The sequence below is a fragment of the Aptenodytes forsteri genome, unplaced genomic scaffold, assembly GCF_000699145.1.
Source record: "Aptenodytes forsteri isolate BGI_AS27 unplaced genomic scaffold, ASM69914v1 Scaffold321, whole genome shotgun sequence".
In the NCBI taxonomy this organism is placed as follows: domain Eukaryota; kingdom Metazoa; phylum Chordata; class Aves; order Sphenisciformes; family Spheniscidae; genus Aptenodytes; species Aptenodytes forsteri.
In genome coordinates, this window is record NW_008795030.1 from 2,170,816 (window position 1) to 2,184,024 (window position 13,209).

Below are 13,209 nucleotides of genomic sequence, written 5' to 3' on the forward strand. Positions count from 1 at the left end.
TTGACAACTACTGACAATTTGATTTGAGGGGAGTTGAGGAAAGTCTATACTTCCCCATGGGGAAAGTATTCAAAGTGGTCTAGGCAGGGTCAGGCAGCAAGGGGCATCTCGTCCCACCTGAGGTCCTGTGTGCCCCCAAAGAGTAAATGAGCCATTGTAATGAGCAAGTTGGCATTAACTTTATTCTATCTTCTGTATAATCTTAAGTACATAAGAAAGGTTTTTTCACAAGCCTCAGGAGAAGACGAGTACAAGTCACAGGACAGTCTCAAAATAAAAAAATTGCATATTTTTTTGTAAGTTTTGTCCTAGAGAAAAAGAACATTGACACTTTACAGAGGAAATGCATTTAAGATATGCTTATGCCACCCGAGGCGTTGGAGAAATGAAGGTCAAAGCACGTGCAGCTCCCTTTATGGGTCAGTACAGTACTGTGTCTTAGATCCATCACTCTGCTCCAGGGCCCTGGAACAGAGGCTACAAGCTTCCACCAAAGTAAAGAGCCAAGCAACAGGGGAAAGGGGAGGTTGAGAGGATTAACTTTAGGGGGACTGATTGCAGATGAGGAAGAGAGTGATGAACCGACTTGATCCAACTCGGGTATTTACAATACTGCACTACTGACCCTGGAATGAAGGAGACCCTTCCTCTGCAGAAGGGGACAGGTTCAGAAGAACTGTCCTGGAAGACTGAACCTGAGTTCAGCTGCTCCGAGAAGGAAACCCTGGGGCAAAGATTCCCTTGCGAGGGCGGAGGGCTTATGGAGTAAGAGGTGCTCAGCTCCAAGCTACCAGCCAGACTGCTGGGGGGGTAACTGCAGTTACTCCGCGGCAGTCTTCCTGTGGCACTGGTTAATATAAAGCCTCCTGTCATGGCACAATCAGAAATACACTGAGCTAGTAGGAATGATGAAAGAGAAATCAGGGTGGAATGCTACGGCCCCGGTCCTCAGCCTTTGGTCAGACAAAGCCATTCCCATGTCCTGTAATGCCACCAACTAGTACATAGAGCTGGAATTAGCAGCTTCCAGGACCTTCTTGAGACATCTGCCGTAGCAACTGGGTACTCTGGATCCCGACATAAACCATTATTTTTTAAAAAGGGGACAACACTCCTCTCTCACATGAACAGTTTGCTTAAAGGCAATACAAAAAAAACCCGAACAACACTCTGAAAGCCAACTGCCAGTACTGGCTGTGAAGTTCACCAAAAATCTGACTTGATCAATTGGTGCAGTTAGATCAGACAAGGGGAGGAAAAAAAACAAACCACCTTCCTGCTAATAGATGTGGACAATAACTGACCCGCCACCTACACCAAACGCCAGCCAGAGGTATTTCAGTGACGGCAGGTAGCTGTGTCTCTCGGGTAGAAGAGAAGCAGTTTGAGAGCAGAAAGGTACAAGAAATCTAAGAGAATCATCTGAAAGCAGATTTGTCCCACAGCAGGGCCAGGGGAGGGCATGAGCCTTGGAGCTTTTCTGCTTAGCCAGCAATTTCCGTCACAGTGGTAACCAACTTCTGACCGTTCCACACTGTCTTGAACTGTTCTGGGACAGGGAATTCAGTCTGGAGGGTAAAAATAGAAATCTATTGTCAAAAACCAGTTTATGACTGAGACTAGTAACTACTCCCGCTGCTTTAGGCATTTCTTTCTTAGATACATGCTACGTCCCCCTCCTGTGCCACAAACGCTGCCTGTTCTGCCCCCAAGAGATCCTGAGGAAGAAGAAACTCTCACAAAACAGCAAGTATCTCACCGTAAAGACAACCAACTTGATTTGCTGGTTTTAGCATCTGATCATCATTCACAACCTCCAAGTCTAGAGTCTAGACTTGTCCCTCCAGACCTCACTGTAACTGTGATACTCCCCGCAGGGCTCAAAATACAAATTCTGCCCTGCGTTACCGCAACCCCAAGCGGACCACAATGATTTCAAAACTTAACACTTACAAAGTCACCACCCTCTGTGGGAATAAGGACATTCATCTCTGATGACTTGGCACTGACGATTTCGCAGTCTAGGGAGTTCTTGCTCAGATAGACGTGGCAACCATCTGTCTTGTTGATGGAAATCGTTGGCACTTTACCCATTACCTAGCAGGATGGTCAAAGCAGCAGTTAGAGGAGCATTAGCTTGAACCGGGCAACCACAACATTTTTCTTTTGCGCTTGCCTTCAAGGCAAGAGGTTTGACTCCAACCTCCCTGCTGCAGACACGCTGGATTCAAGTACTCCCACCTTTGGGAAAAATCCAAAGTTACTTCTTGTTTTGATCTCTTTAGAACAAAACTACAGTGAACGCTGGGCAAACTGACCACCCCAAATCAGATACCAAAACTGGAATCAGAGTAGATTCTACTGCTGGCCTCCTACTTCGGCAGTCACGTTGCGCTGCCCGCCTCACAGAGGCTAATCTTTTATCTAGAGCCCTGAAGCAGCTCAGTGAGGCAAATTTCAGCCCTTTCCTAAGGGCTGGGCAGGGTGAGCTGCACAGCAGTAGGACAGATGGTGTTTCATGAATGTTCTCCACAGATGCACATTCCTGTTCTGGAAATAAAACCACTCAAAGAAGCAGATGCTACAGACGCCCTGTTGTACCGTGCATCAGTCACACTCCAGGCAGAGAACAGGTCGCAGACACTCACCTGAACTTTAACGTCCCTGCTGTTTATGATCTCTACGATGCCCACCACGTCATCGAATACCAGCCCTAGCTTCTTACAGTTATCTGCAAAGAAAAGAGAGTAGCTCACAGAAAGGTTTTGGAGATTCAGCCTTCTGCAAACAGACCAGCACACAGAGGCAGTTTTCAGGGTTTCTCCACTTACCGAGGGTGATGGAGTTGATCTTGCCTTTGATTTGGAGCGTACTATTTGTGCACTTGAAAACGTATGCTACCTGCTTCAACTCCGTGTCACTGATTACCAGGTTAGTGGCATTCTCCTGGTTTTCCTGAAAAGGCAGGCAAAACGCACTTTATTTTTGGGATGCAGACCAATTAATCCACGTGAACAGCAGGGCAGTGCAGCCCCTTTAAAAGAAAACTGTACGTACCTTCAGGCTGGTGCCTCTTACAAGAAAGGTCTTCAGGAGACCCTCCTTCCCTGCTGCAAAGCTCCCATCCCTCCAACCCCCTCACGCCGACGCCAGGCACTCACCACTCTCCACTTTTTGCCCTCTAATTCTAGCAATGCAGGTGCCTTTAGAGAGGTTTTTTGGGCGGGGTTAGCATTACAGGCTGGTTTGGGAGCAGTGAAAGGTTTGGGTCCACTTCTCACAGGACCCCCTTGGTTCTTCAGTGCTGGATTCTTGTGGGTCTTCATGTCATCTGAAACATGTCTTAAGCCTGCAAGAGAAGACAAACCTGAGATCCAGCTTTCCTTCAAGAACGCAGTTTCACAACTGCATTTTCACAACAGACATCAGTGATTACAACAATCATCACGGTAACGTTTTTCAAAATGCAAATAAATTATTGAGACTGGGCCTAAGTTGAGTCCAAGCATGAGTGACGGCAAGTGAAAGAGGGAGCAAGAAACACTGCTGCAATACTGACGAGAACACAAGATGGACTGTAGAACCAGAAGGCGCCAGCTCTTCCACTCTGCAGCTGGAAAAAGCCTTGAGCCAAGCACCTCGCCTTGGTTTCACGTCTGTCCTGATACATTAACCAGGTAACACAAAAAAGGAATGAGTTTTGTGCAAATATGAATAGGTGCAATATTGCACCTTTTGTACTGGAGACATGCAGGCAACCAGAGGGCTCACTCTCTCTATTCCAGCTAGAGATTAATCTCTTGCTACACTTGACAGATGAGGCTGAGAATTCTAACTCAGATGTGTTCCCTTTGTCCCTGTGAACTGCCTCAGGGCTGATTCTGGCTCCCGGCCTCATACTCGGACCAGATGGTCTTCTGTTACTGTAAGCGTACTTTCTAAGCAGGTGTATTGAGGGACAGCAGCAAAACAAAGATTCACAACACAACAGTACTCTCGCTCGCGGCTGCCCTCCCTCCGCTAGCTATTTCCACCTACCGGAGGTGATGCCTTCTCCCCGATTGATCTGGGCGAAGAGCGCAGAGCGGGAGGCAGAGTCATCTGTGCTGGAGCTCGCGGGGGCAGGAGCAGGTGGGGGAGGAGGGCCTGGTGGGGGAGGCGCAGCCCCGGCTCGGGGAATGGATGGTGATTTAGCCCCTTCTGTTGCTACAGGACCCTGTAAGAGGCCGGCAAGAGGAAAGGCAATTGCACAAGCTCCGTATCTGCTGCAATAATCATGCAATACTCATCTAAGAAGCTCCTGCAGATGTAGCCAGCACTTACTGTTTTGTTCCAAGTCAGCCCTGTGGTGTGATACTCTTTGATATAGGCCTGCAGCTCTGTCCAGATACTCAGATAAGCTTTCACCCAGTCCACTTGCTTTTTATCTCTGAGGACACAAGGAGATCACGAGGAGTGATCAGGTGCATTTGCCATTAAAACCCAAGGACTACAAACAGTTCTTTAAATCTCTCCACCTCTCAGCCTACAGGCAAGACGCAGCTGGACCAGCACAGCAGCCTCGCACCTCCAGCACTGCATTGTAGCTTCAGCATTAATCTTACACCTGCAGGCAGAAGGCCACAGGCCTGCTCTGCACTGTAACCCATTTTAATTGAGGAGTCTGGTATTTCCAACAAGACCCATTCCCGAGACACAACTTGCTGCCCTGGGAAACAGTTCAGCCACCAGATGACGCCGAGACAAGAGCAGCAATACACTGGCTACCAGAGATTCCAGCTACAACATGAATGCAAGGAATCTTGACCCTAAAGATCACGAAAGAACAGCTAAGCGAGGCTTTAGAAATATACCCTGCCTTTAAAAAAGAAGAATGAATTAAAGACCAAGGCAGCTGTGGTTAGATACTGGAGTAGCCCCTACACACCCCGCTAGCTGTGTTCAATGACATCTTTAAGAGAGAAGGTGAACTTACACATCCTTGTACTCCTTGAGGATCCGGTTGGTATAAAACATGGCAGCATCGGTCATTTCCTTCACATAAGGACCAGGCTTTGGAGCCTAAAGAAGAAAGAACACATTGGCATGGAACAGCTGACCAGGGAGCCAGACTTTTCCCCACCAGCCCAAGGAAATCGCTTCCCACTGGAGTTCTTACCATGGCCACCCAGCCCAGGGCTGGGATGCTCTCGCTGACTGCTGATAAGTGATTGAACAGTTTGCTACCACGGTTCTTCTCCCTGAAATTCTGCACCACCTGGATTTGCTCTGAAATTGGTTTCAGAAGCGATGAGAACGCGTTCTGCAGGACAAGAGGGACAATAACAATTAAGAACATTAGTATTGCTCTGGAATGGCTGCACATCGTCATTGGCGGCTCTGCCAAGATGATGGTTACTCGGAGGAAGATTCCAACTGGCACAAGTTACTGCTACAGCTCCTGTCCAGGCTTGGCCCTCCCTGCGAGCTGAGCTTGGTCCCACAGCCTAGCTCCTCCGGGGCTGAAGACATAGCTCCCAACCGGATTGGTACTATGGGAGTACGCCAAGAACTGTGACTCATGTTCAATCCAAGAGACACTGACAAAACTTGTTAGTAACGAGGACAGAAATAGCATTTGCCTTCCCTGGATTCTTTTGTTCCAAGACAGTTTGTCAAGTTTTTCCTCTCCTTTACAAACCCTCAGAGAAAGGGAGTGCTATGCAGGCTTTTGCAGTTTGGGATCTACAGCCTGCGTTACAATCGGAGTCGCAGCAAATTCTCACCTCACCCTATCAAGCTGGACTTCAGGATTCAAGTTACTTCTCAAGTCAATCCAAGCCTTTAATATTTGGATGATAAAAATTGTTTCTGTGTGTTGTTCACTTGGAATGCTGACTGAAAGTGCCTAGAACTCTTCTGAGGTTAGAGCAGAGCAGCCAATTGCACATTTCCAGAGATGCCTCTTGGGCAACTTTTCTTGCCTTTAAGATCAGAAATTCTCCTGCTGGTGGCAGCAGTGAGGGACAAATGTGGGCAAAACTTGCTTTTCAAAGCCTCAACCTTTCCATTTGCTGTCCCTTCCTCCGTTTAGATGAAAACGGAGAGGTTCCAAGGACCGCTGGCCAGGCGACACTTTCAGAAGCTCCAGCCTAGCGGCACTGTCAAGTAACAGGATGGGAAAATTCTTTGCCACAAGCAATGAGAGTCCATACATTTTGCATTTTTAAACTGCCTACTCCAGAACTGACTAGACTCCTGCAGGACAACCTGCACAAAGGCCTACACTAGATTAAGGCTGTTGTTTGTTCATAATTCTTTATTTAAATAATGTGTCAGTGGAATTTGTAAGCAGATTCTCGGACTAGAGGCTATGCAGAGCAGCATCCCAGCAAACCTGGTGAAAGATAAACAACCCTCCAATGCTGAGTTTGGGGAAAAAGATGCAGATATATTTTGCAGTGAATAGGAAAGTAGCACAGAAATCCAGCTACCACAGTGTAACAGTAGAAGCCGTGACTGAGCCAGGTAATAACTGCAAAGAAAAGCAAGGTGGGATCCTGTTGCTCAGGAAAAAGTTCTCAGCAGGGAAAAGCCAATGCATTCAGGATCAGATTCTCAGTCACACATCCTGCTGAGAAGCAGCAGCTTAGGGTAAAGTTAAATTACTTGCTAAGGACAAATCAATCCTAAAAGCCTAGCTATTATTCAGAGACCATTCAAGAGAGACAAGCATCTGTTATATTTCAGAAGGAGTTTAATGCCTGAAAGTCTATAAGCATCACATAATGAAAAGCATGCTCTACGCAAATCCCACTGTGGCTCCTGTCTCAGACAGGTTCCTGTCTGCAGGTCGCATCTCAGGGAACAGTGATTGTGCAGTGTTGGTGCCAGGTGAAACTCAAGACAGACGCTGTGAGATGACACTCACAGGCTGCTCCGGCAGCTACAGAAAACTTGTTGCTCTAATGACTGGAAAAGGCCAGTTCTGCGGCTCTAAGACTCAACCTCTGCACAGTATTGGGTGAGCACCCGGAACAGTTCACGCTTTCAGCAAGTGCCACCTCATGGATGCAAGTGTCTCCAGTCCTCCTCTGGTTCCTCTTTTGGAGGAACTGTTAATGGCCCAGATTCCTCTACAGTGGCAGTCATCCCCGACTCTGAGGTAAGGGCATACAAGGCTTCTGATGAGTGATTTCCCAGACTTACCTCTGTTGGCTGCTGATGTTGAGATGCCATCACCAGAAGAGCCCTCTCACTCATCAAGCCCGCGTGAACCATCTCAGCCTAAGAATAGAAAGAAACATGAGCGAGCTTCCCTTGTACCCAGGGTAACGCTAATAGTCATTCAAGCTCCCGCTGCTCGCAGTTCCTAGTCTGTAAGAAAGCAGCTATGCGTTCTTGGAGACATCTATCCTCAGAGAAAACTTACAAGAGTGTAACAGCTCTTGGGCTGGGTAGTTTACAGGCTGCCTAAAGGCATGCGCCGAAGTCCATAAAAAGAGCTAGACACCTAACTAACAAAGATTTCAAGAAGGAGGTTTGATTCATAGTGTGTGTAGGTGGCAATCTGCTGGAGGTTATCTGGGCATCTGCAATCTGTTTTGAATCCTCGAGGATTACAAACATCCTAGAATACAGTGCTAAAGGAATGCAAACACTGACAGCAAACTTGGCCCTTAACAGCCCTGAAGAACAAGCAGCATCTATTTAGAGTGGAGGGAGAACGTTGAGTCCTTACATGCTTCTGCACATCCCCGCCAACTTCTTTGCTGATCTTGACGTACTCAGCTACTGGGCCAGCCAGAAGGGCATCGAAAGCCTGCACGTACTGAGCCACTCCTGCAGAGAGGGAACCAGAGCACAGGTGTCACCAAGAGGCACCAGGTGGGCTCCGGGGCTGGGAGCACTCACACACACACAACGCACTGCGCTCCTGGGCCGCACCTTCCACCCGGGTCACGTCGACCGAACGCAGGAGGCTCAGCCCGAAGCGCGCAGCTGAACGCAGACGAGGGAAGCGCTGCAGCCACAGAAAGTCCTTATCTTAGCAGGACGGTAACCGCAGGCCTCTCTGCGTTTGCGCAGTATCTGCTGCGAAACTCACTTCCCCTCTGCGCACAGCCAGTTCATCTAACAGCCCTTTGCACGCCCTGCACGAGCACCATCCGCTCTGCAATAGCTACTGCTGATGTCCGACACTGTCGCACTGCCTGGCTGGAGCTTCGATACAGGGACTCCCGTGGGGCGACGCTGCTGGGGAGGTGCTTTGGGCCTTACCTTTGGAAGAGCCATCTCCACACATGCCAGGTCCTTGGCACACTGTCTCCAGGCGCTCCACAGCCTTCTCCAACCGTTCAACCAGTCTTTCCATATCTACCGCTGTCCACAACCTGCACAGACGGAATACAATTATTCGCATCCTCTGACAGTATGAAACTTGTACACCAAATATTGAAGAGGGTTTATCAGCTGTCTGGGACAAGCTCTACCAGTTCCAGAAGAATAATTTCTACCTAGCTCTGCACCCTGATGATGGGCAGCAGGGTACCCTCACATTAGCAGCGACATTCGGATTACACAACAGCCATGCACACAGCCACTTACTATTGCCACAGTTGCTCCTTAATGGCTACATAGTCTTATTCCATTGTAAGGACTTCTTACACCTATAAGGATACTAAAACTTAAATCTTCTAACCTTGTATTGGCACCACTCAATAAAACAAAGGTCTGCACAGAATCTCACTGCAGCCAGTGAGTGGGCCAAAGCCCCAGCTATGATCAGGCAGCAAATCGAGCGCTTCACTGGGAGTTCACGCACTTCAGATTAGAACTAGTGGTTTTGATTCTGCAAATGCATCCGCAGGGACCTCCTGGAGTCCTGAGTTCCTCCAAGGACCATCTATAACTCCAGCATCGCTACAGCAGAGAGCGTCAGCGTGCAAAACGAGCCACCCTGGCACACGCTAAGATGAGCAGCTGCACAAGCTAAGAAGGCATAGCTGCTTCTACAACAATGCGCCCCTGTTCATACTCTCCCTCTACAGGCTTTGGTATCTGAACTGCAGAATCTACTCTGCAAGCACTGCACAGGAAAGCGATTTAGGCACATAAGTCATTTGAAGTGTCTCATCTGGAAAAGTCTTAAGTGTCATATAAATTTTCCATTAATTACTGCTTTGCACCAAGGAGCAAGACAAGTCACGCTCCAAGCACACTAATGCACAGGGAGTGCAGGGAGGGAGTAGCAAGTCACCAATTGCATTTTTATCTTATCACCGCTCATTGGAAGATTTTACAATGTGAATCACGATTATGGCCTGGACACAGCTTCATTCTTATTGCAACAGCCTGGGAGAGCTCAAAACCCTGCCTGAAAGGGAACGTCCTTCCCAGCACATTCCCCAGCATACCCAAAAAGGAAGGCAGGGTTCACCCAGCTGCGTCGACGAACCGATACTAGATCTCCCTCAGAAATGAAACCTGAAGTTCTAACTAGGGTTTCGCTTTTGCTCACAAGCCTTCTCAGCCCTGCTCCAAAGTGCATGTTTTCACCCAATTTCCAGAGGATGTGGGGCAGACCCAGCATTAGTCACGAGCGGCACTGATGTCACAAGACAAACAAGGCCATTTTCCAGCCCTGCTTGCATCAGGAGAAGCAGCACTGATGTGGGGGGCAGGGGAGAGGCCACCCCCCTTCCAAGGGGAAGAGAGCGGTTTCCTCCTCTGTGCAAGAGTGAGCCAGGAGAGATACTGTGCGTAAAACTGGACGGCAGCAACTGGATGGCTTCCAGATACAAAAAAGTTCAGAGAGGCTGAAACCTGTGGGCGGTCACCCATATAATCAACAGTAATGAATACCTCTTTTTTTTTTTTTAATTCTGTACAATGTAGAAATCCTGACCACAGGATCGTCAGCGCTCTGCTGCAGCCAAGGACGACGCATCCAGAATGGGGCTCACGTCTTCAAGTGGGAGCGCAGCCAAAAGCAGGGCTCTGCCTCCCCCGCTCTCAGCACACTAAAAGAAGGGTGGGTTTTCCCCCCCCCCGCAAAAGAGCCACCTGTTAAGGAAATTCTCCCGTGCTTTGAGAGTGCAGCAAGATAGAGGGGCGTAACGCAGGGGTTTCAGGAAGAACACCAGGTTTACAGAGCGCTGGGCAGACAAAGCTGCTGTTCTGCACCACTGATCCCCACCACATTCCTCGCGAGGCTCTAATCTGATCAGCCCCATTACCTAGTTGCAAACTGCATTTCAAATCAGGATTACAAACCAGAAAGTCCAGATGGAAAGCTACTTCCGACACCCCGCAATAAAACACGCTGTTGCAAGGAGCATATCACATCAATTCTAGATATGCTGTCGGGATTAATGTCCTTTAACAAGACAGGATTCCTTGAGATTCAGATTCCTTCCAGTCTCCTTGCCGTTTGACACGGCCTTCCTGGGCCTCAGTGGGGTTCCCTGACAGAAGCCATAAACTCACAGTGCTCGATACCACCTTTGTAAACCTAGCGCTATCTGGCAGATGGTGAACTCATTTTAATTTCTGTTTAACAGGCAGCATTAGGACAACTCGCAAGATAAGTCACTTGGTAAATTGGCAGCAAAATCAGAACTAAGTGCAGGCAGCACAAAGTCCTAGAGCAGGCAGCTATATCTCAGTCACTCCTCGCTAAAGCTGTCTTGACTCACCCTTACTATGCTCTTTACTCTGTGGATGCAGCTCTTTCTGCTATCCACATACTCATCCGGAAAGAAATAAAAATATTTAGTTATACAGACCAGAACCTAACTAACATCAACAGCCAGAGTCTGCAATCCAGAGAGATTAATGTTTAGCGAGGAAAAAAAAAAAAAAACCACAAAGTAGATCCGCTTGGGCTACATCTAAACAGCGTTTTGTCTATTGATATATATTGTCTATTGAATGCAGAATAATTTGTCAGTAAGTGACAAACTGACTTAGAATCATAGAATCATTAAGGTTGGAAGAGACCTCTAAGATCATCGAGTCCAACCATCAACCCAACACCACCGTGCCCACTAAACCATGTCCCTAAGCGCCTCATCTACACATCTACACTTCACAGATCTCAGTAAGAAAATGGGATCTCATTTGCCTTCTTTAAAGAGGAAGCTGAGACATACAGATCATTGAAGAGTCGTTGTCGTTCAGCGCATCATCCTGTGCCAGGAGGAATGAGAAAGGCTTTCAAGCTACGCCGTGCAGCCGAGGGTTAGAGTTCTCCAGCTGACAGAAGCGGAGTTGAGCTGAAGCTCTCCCTTTTGGGACTATAATGCAGGATTTAAATCTAGGTCTTGTTTAAATTCAATTGAACTTTGATTACCAATGGAGCAGAAGCTAATGGACTCGCAGCAAACACACATTTCACCCTGGGCCAGAAAGTCCATTCATTTTCATAGCACATTTGGTTAATCTATTAACTAGCCTTTATGTCCATCAAAACTTGGGAACATGGTTTTGAACACACTGTACAGCAAACAGGCTTTCATCTACAACTAGACTGCTTTGATATACCGATCAGAGCAATAAAGGGAAGGGATTTTATTTGTAAAAACACTAGCTATCCCAAAGCCGATCCCGTACAACACCACAGTAAGCGGAGTTTCCTGTTTGGAGAATATCAAGGAGTTGGCATGTCCCAGCCAAAGGCCGGTCCTCAGAGGAGCAAGTTCTCATGAAAACAGCATTAAATGAAATTCTTCCGGTTGCCTGAGACAGCACACTAACCTGGGTCCTCACTTAGACATTCTGGAAGGCAGAAATGTTAGTTTTATAGCCAAAGCAAGTCAAACCTACGCCTCTCTTCAGATTCAGCTTTCGTGAAGCCCGACAAACGGCTGTCAGCAACGTGAAATTTGCATCAGCTACTTCCTGTTTCTACAGGCAAAAGGAATAAAGATGGGACGACTAAATTAAGAACACACCACAGTTTATTTCTGAGCTGACACTGGAATATCTCAGGGGATCGGCTACCAGATGATTTCCAACATTTATATCTTCCAAAAGCCCAAAGATTATTTTTTTCTTTTTTAAACAGTTCAGCTCATCAAGTAAGGAACTACTTGAAGCAAGACAGGACTCAAATGCCTGAGCTTAGTCAGTTGTCAGGACCAGCCACAAACACAAGACAGCTATCGCTAGTCCCAGCAGCTGCCAAGACAGAAATCTCTGCTGTTTATAGTACAACAATACTTGTTGACATTGCTCCAGAACCCGTGGTGTCTACTTCTGGTATCTCAGATCTACTTTATTTAGAAAACCAAAAGTGCTTAAAAAAAAAAAAATCCATCCGGACCCTATTTAAGCTCTCTCAAATAACAAATCCTACTGAAATCATTGGAAATGTTATTTGGCATTTTTACTCAAACATTAAGAGACAGTTAAAGTATCACTTCCCTCCACACCAGAGCAAGCGCAAGGGCTCCTTTTTCATCACAATTATATGAAATGGGAGATTTGCACTTGCCAGGCTCCGTTGCTACGCTCCTCTCATTTCCATTCCCCGTCAGGGCGACGAATCCACCAGGGAAGTAACGGAGGATCTCAGATCTAAGCTAAATTGGATACAGCACCAAGCTCCATATCAGGAATTCAGAGCATCGAACCTCGTCAGCATCCCTCCCGAGCTGTGCCTGCTCAGGCAGAGGCTGCTTGGCTGAACTTTGTTGCATGAATAATAGGGGGTATTTTTGGCTTTCAGAGAGCTCAGCAAAATTCCGGGGACACGAGGATCGCCTCAGGAAGACAAAGGGAATGCAGCAGTTTCTTGAGGTCACCGATTCTTGGTTTTTCAGCGATGTGCATCTACAGCCCAGGTCTTGGAGAACTCCAGAACCCGATGTGCAAAAATCCTGTGACCTGACGCATGAAACGCCCGCGTCGTTTCTTTCCGTTCGCTATCACAAAATCCAAAGCAATCGCTTACGCGTTTATCCCATCCTAATCACCACCAAAACGCAGAAGGCAGAAGAGAAGTCAGCAACAGGCTAAAGACAAAAACTACCCCCAGTCCGGTAGGGTGGAGAGCGTACCTGCTATTTGGAAGCACGAACTACAGAAATATCCTCGCTGGAGGCTGCGGCGAGTCAGTCGGGTCACGGGAAGCCGGAGATATCACCGGGGCACACACCTCTCCCTGCCCGAACGAGTCACCCAGGAGCTGCCCGCCCCGGCAACCTACAGGCTCCCCCCCCCCCGCCC

At 47.8% G+C, this 13,209-nt stretch overlaps 1 protein-coding gene across 1 annotated transcript; it reads right to left on the reverse strand.

Moving 5' to 3' along the window:
* Positions 1-154: 154 nt before the first annotated feature.
* Positions 155-8,368, reverse strand: CAP1 (adenylate cyclase associated protein 1). Its single transcript, XM_009276247.2, has 12 exons — positions 8,260-8,368; positions 7,721-7,821; positions 7,189-7,266; positions 5,159-5,302; positions 4,976-5,061; positions 4,324-4,429; positions 4,039-4,216; positions 3,162-3,349; positions 2,832-2,955; positions 2,649-2,731; positions 1,954-2,097; positions 155-1,568 (listed from the first exon to the last, which is right to left on the reverse strand). Exons 1-12 carry the CDS (start codon positions 8,351-8,353, stop codon positions 1,485-1,487), a joined length of 1,410 nt encoding a protein of 469 aa, XP_009274522.1. The 5' UTR covers positions 8,354-8,368; the 3' UTR covers positions 155-1,484.
* Positions 8,369-13,209: the final 4,841 nt, after the last annotated feature.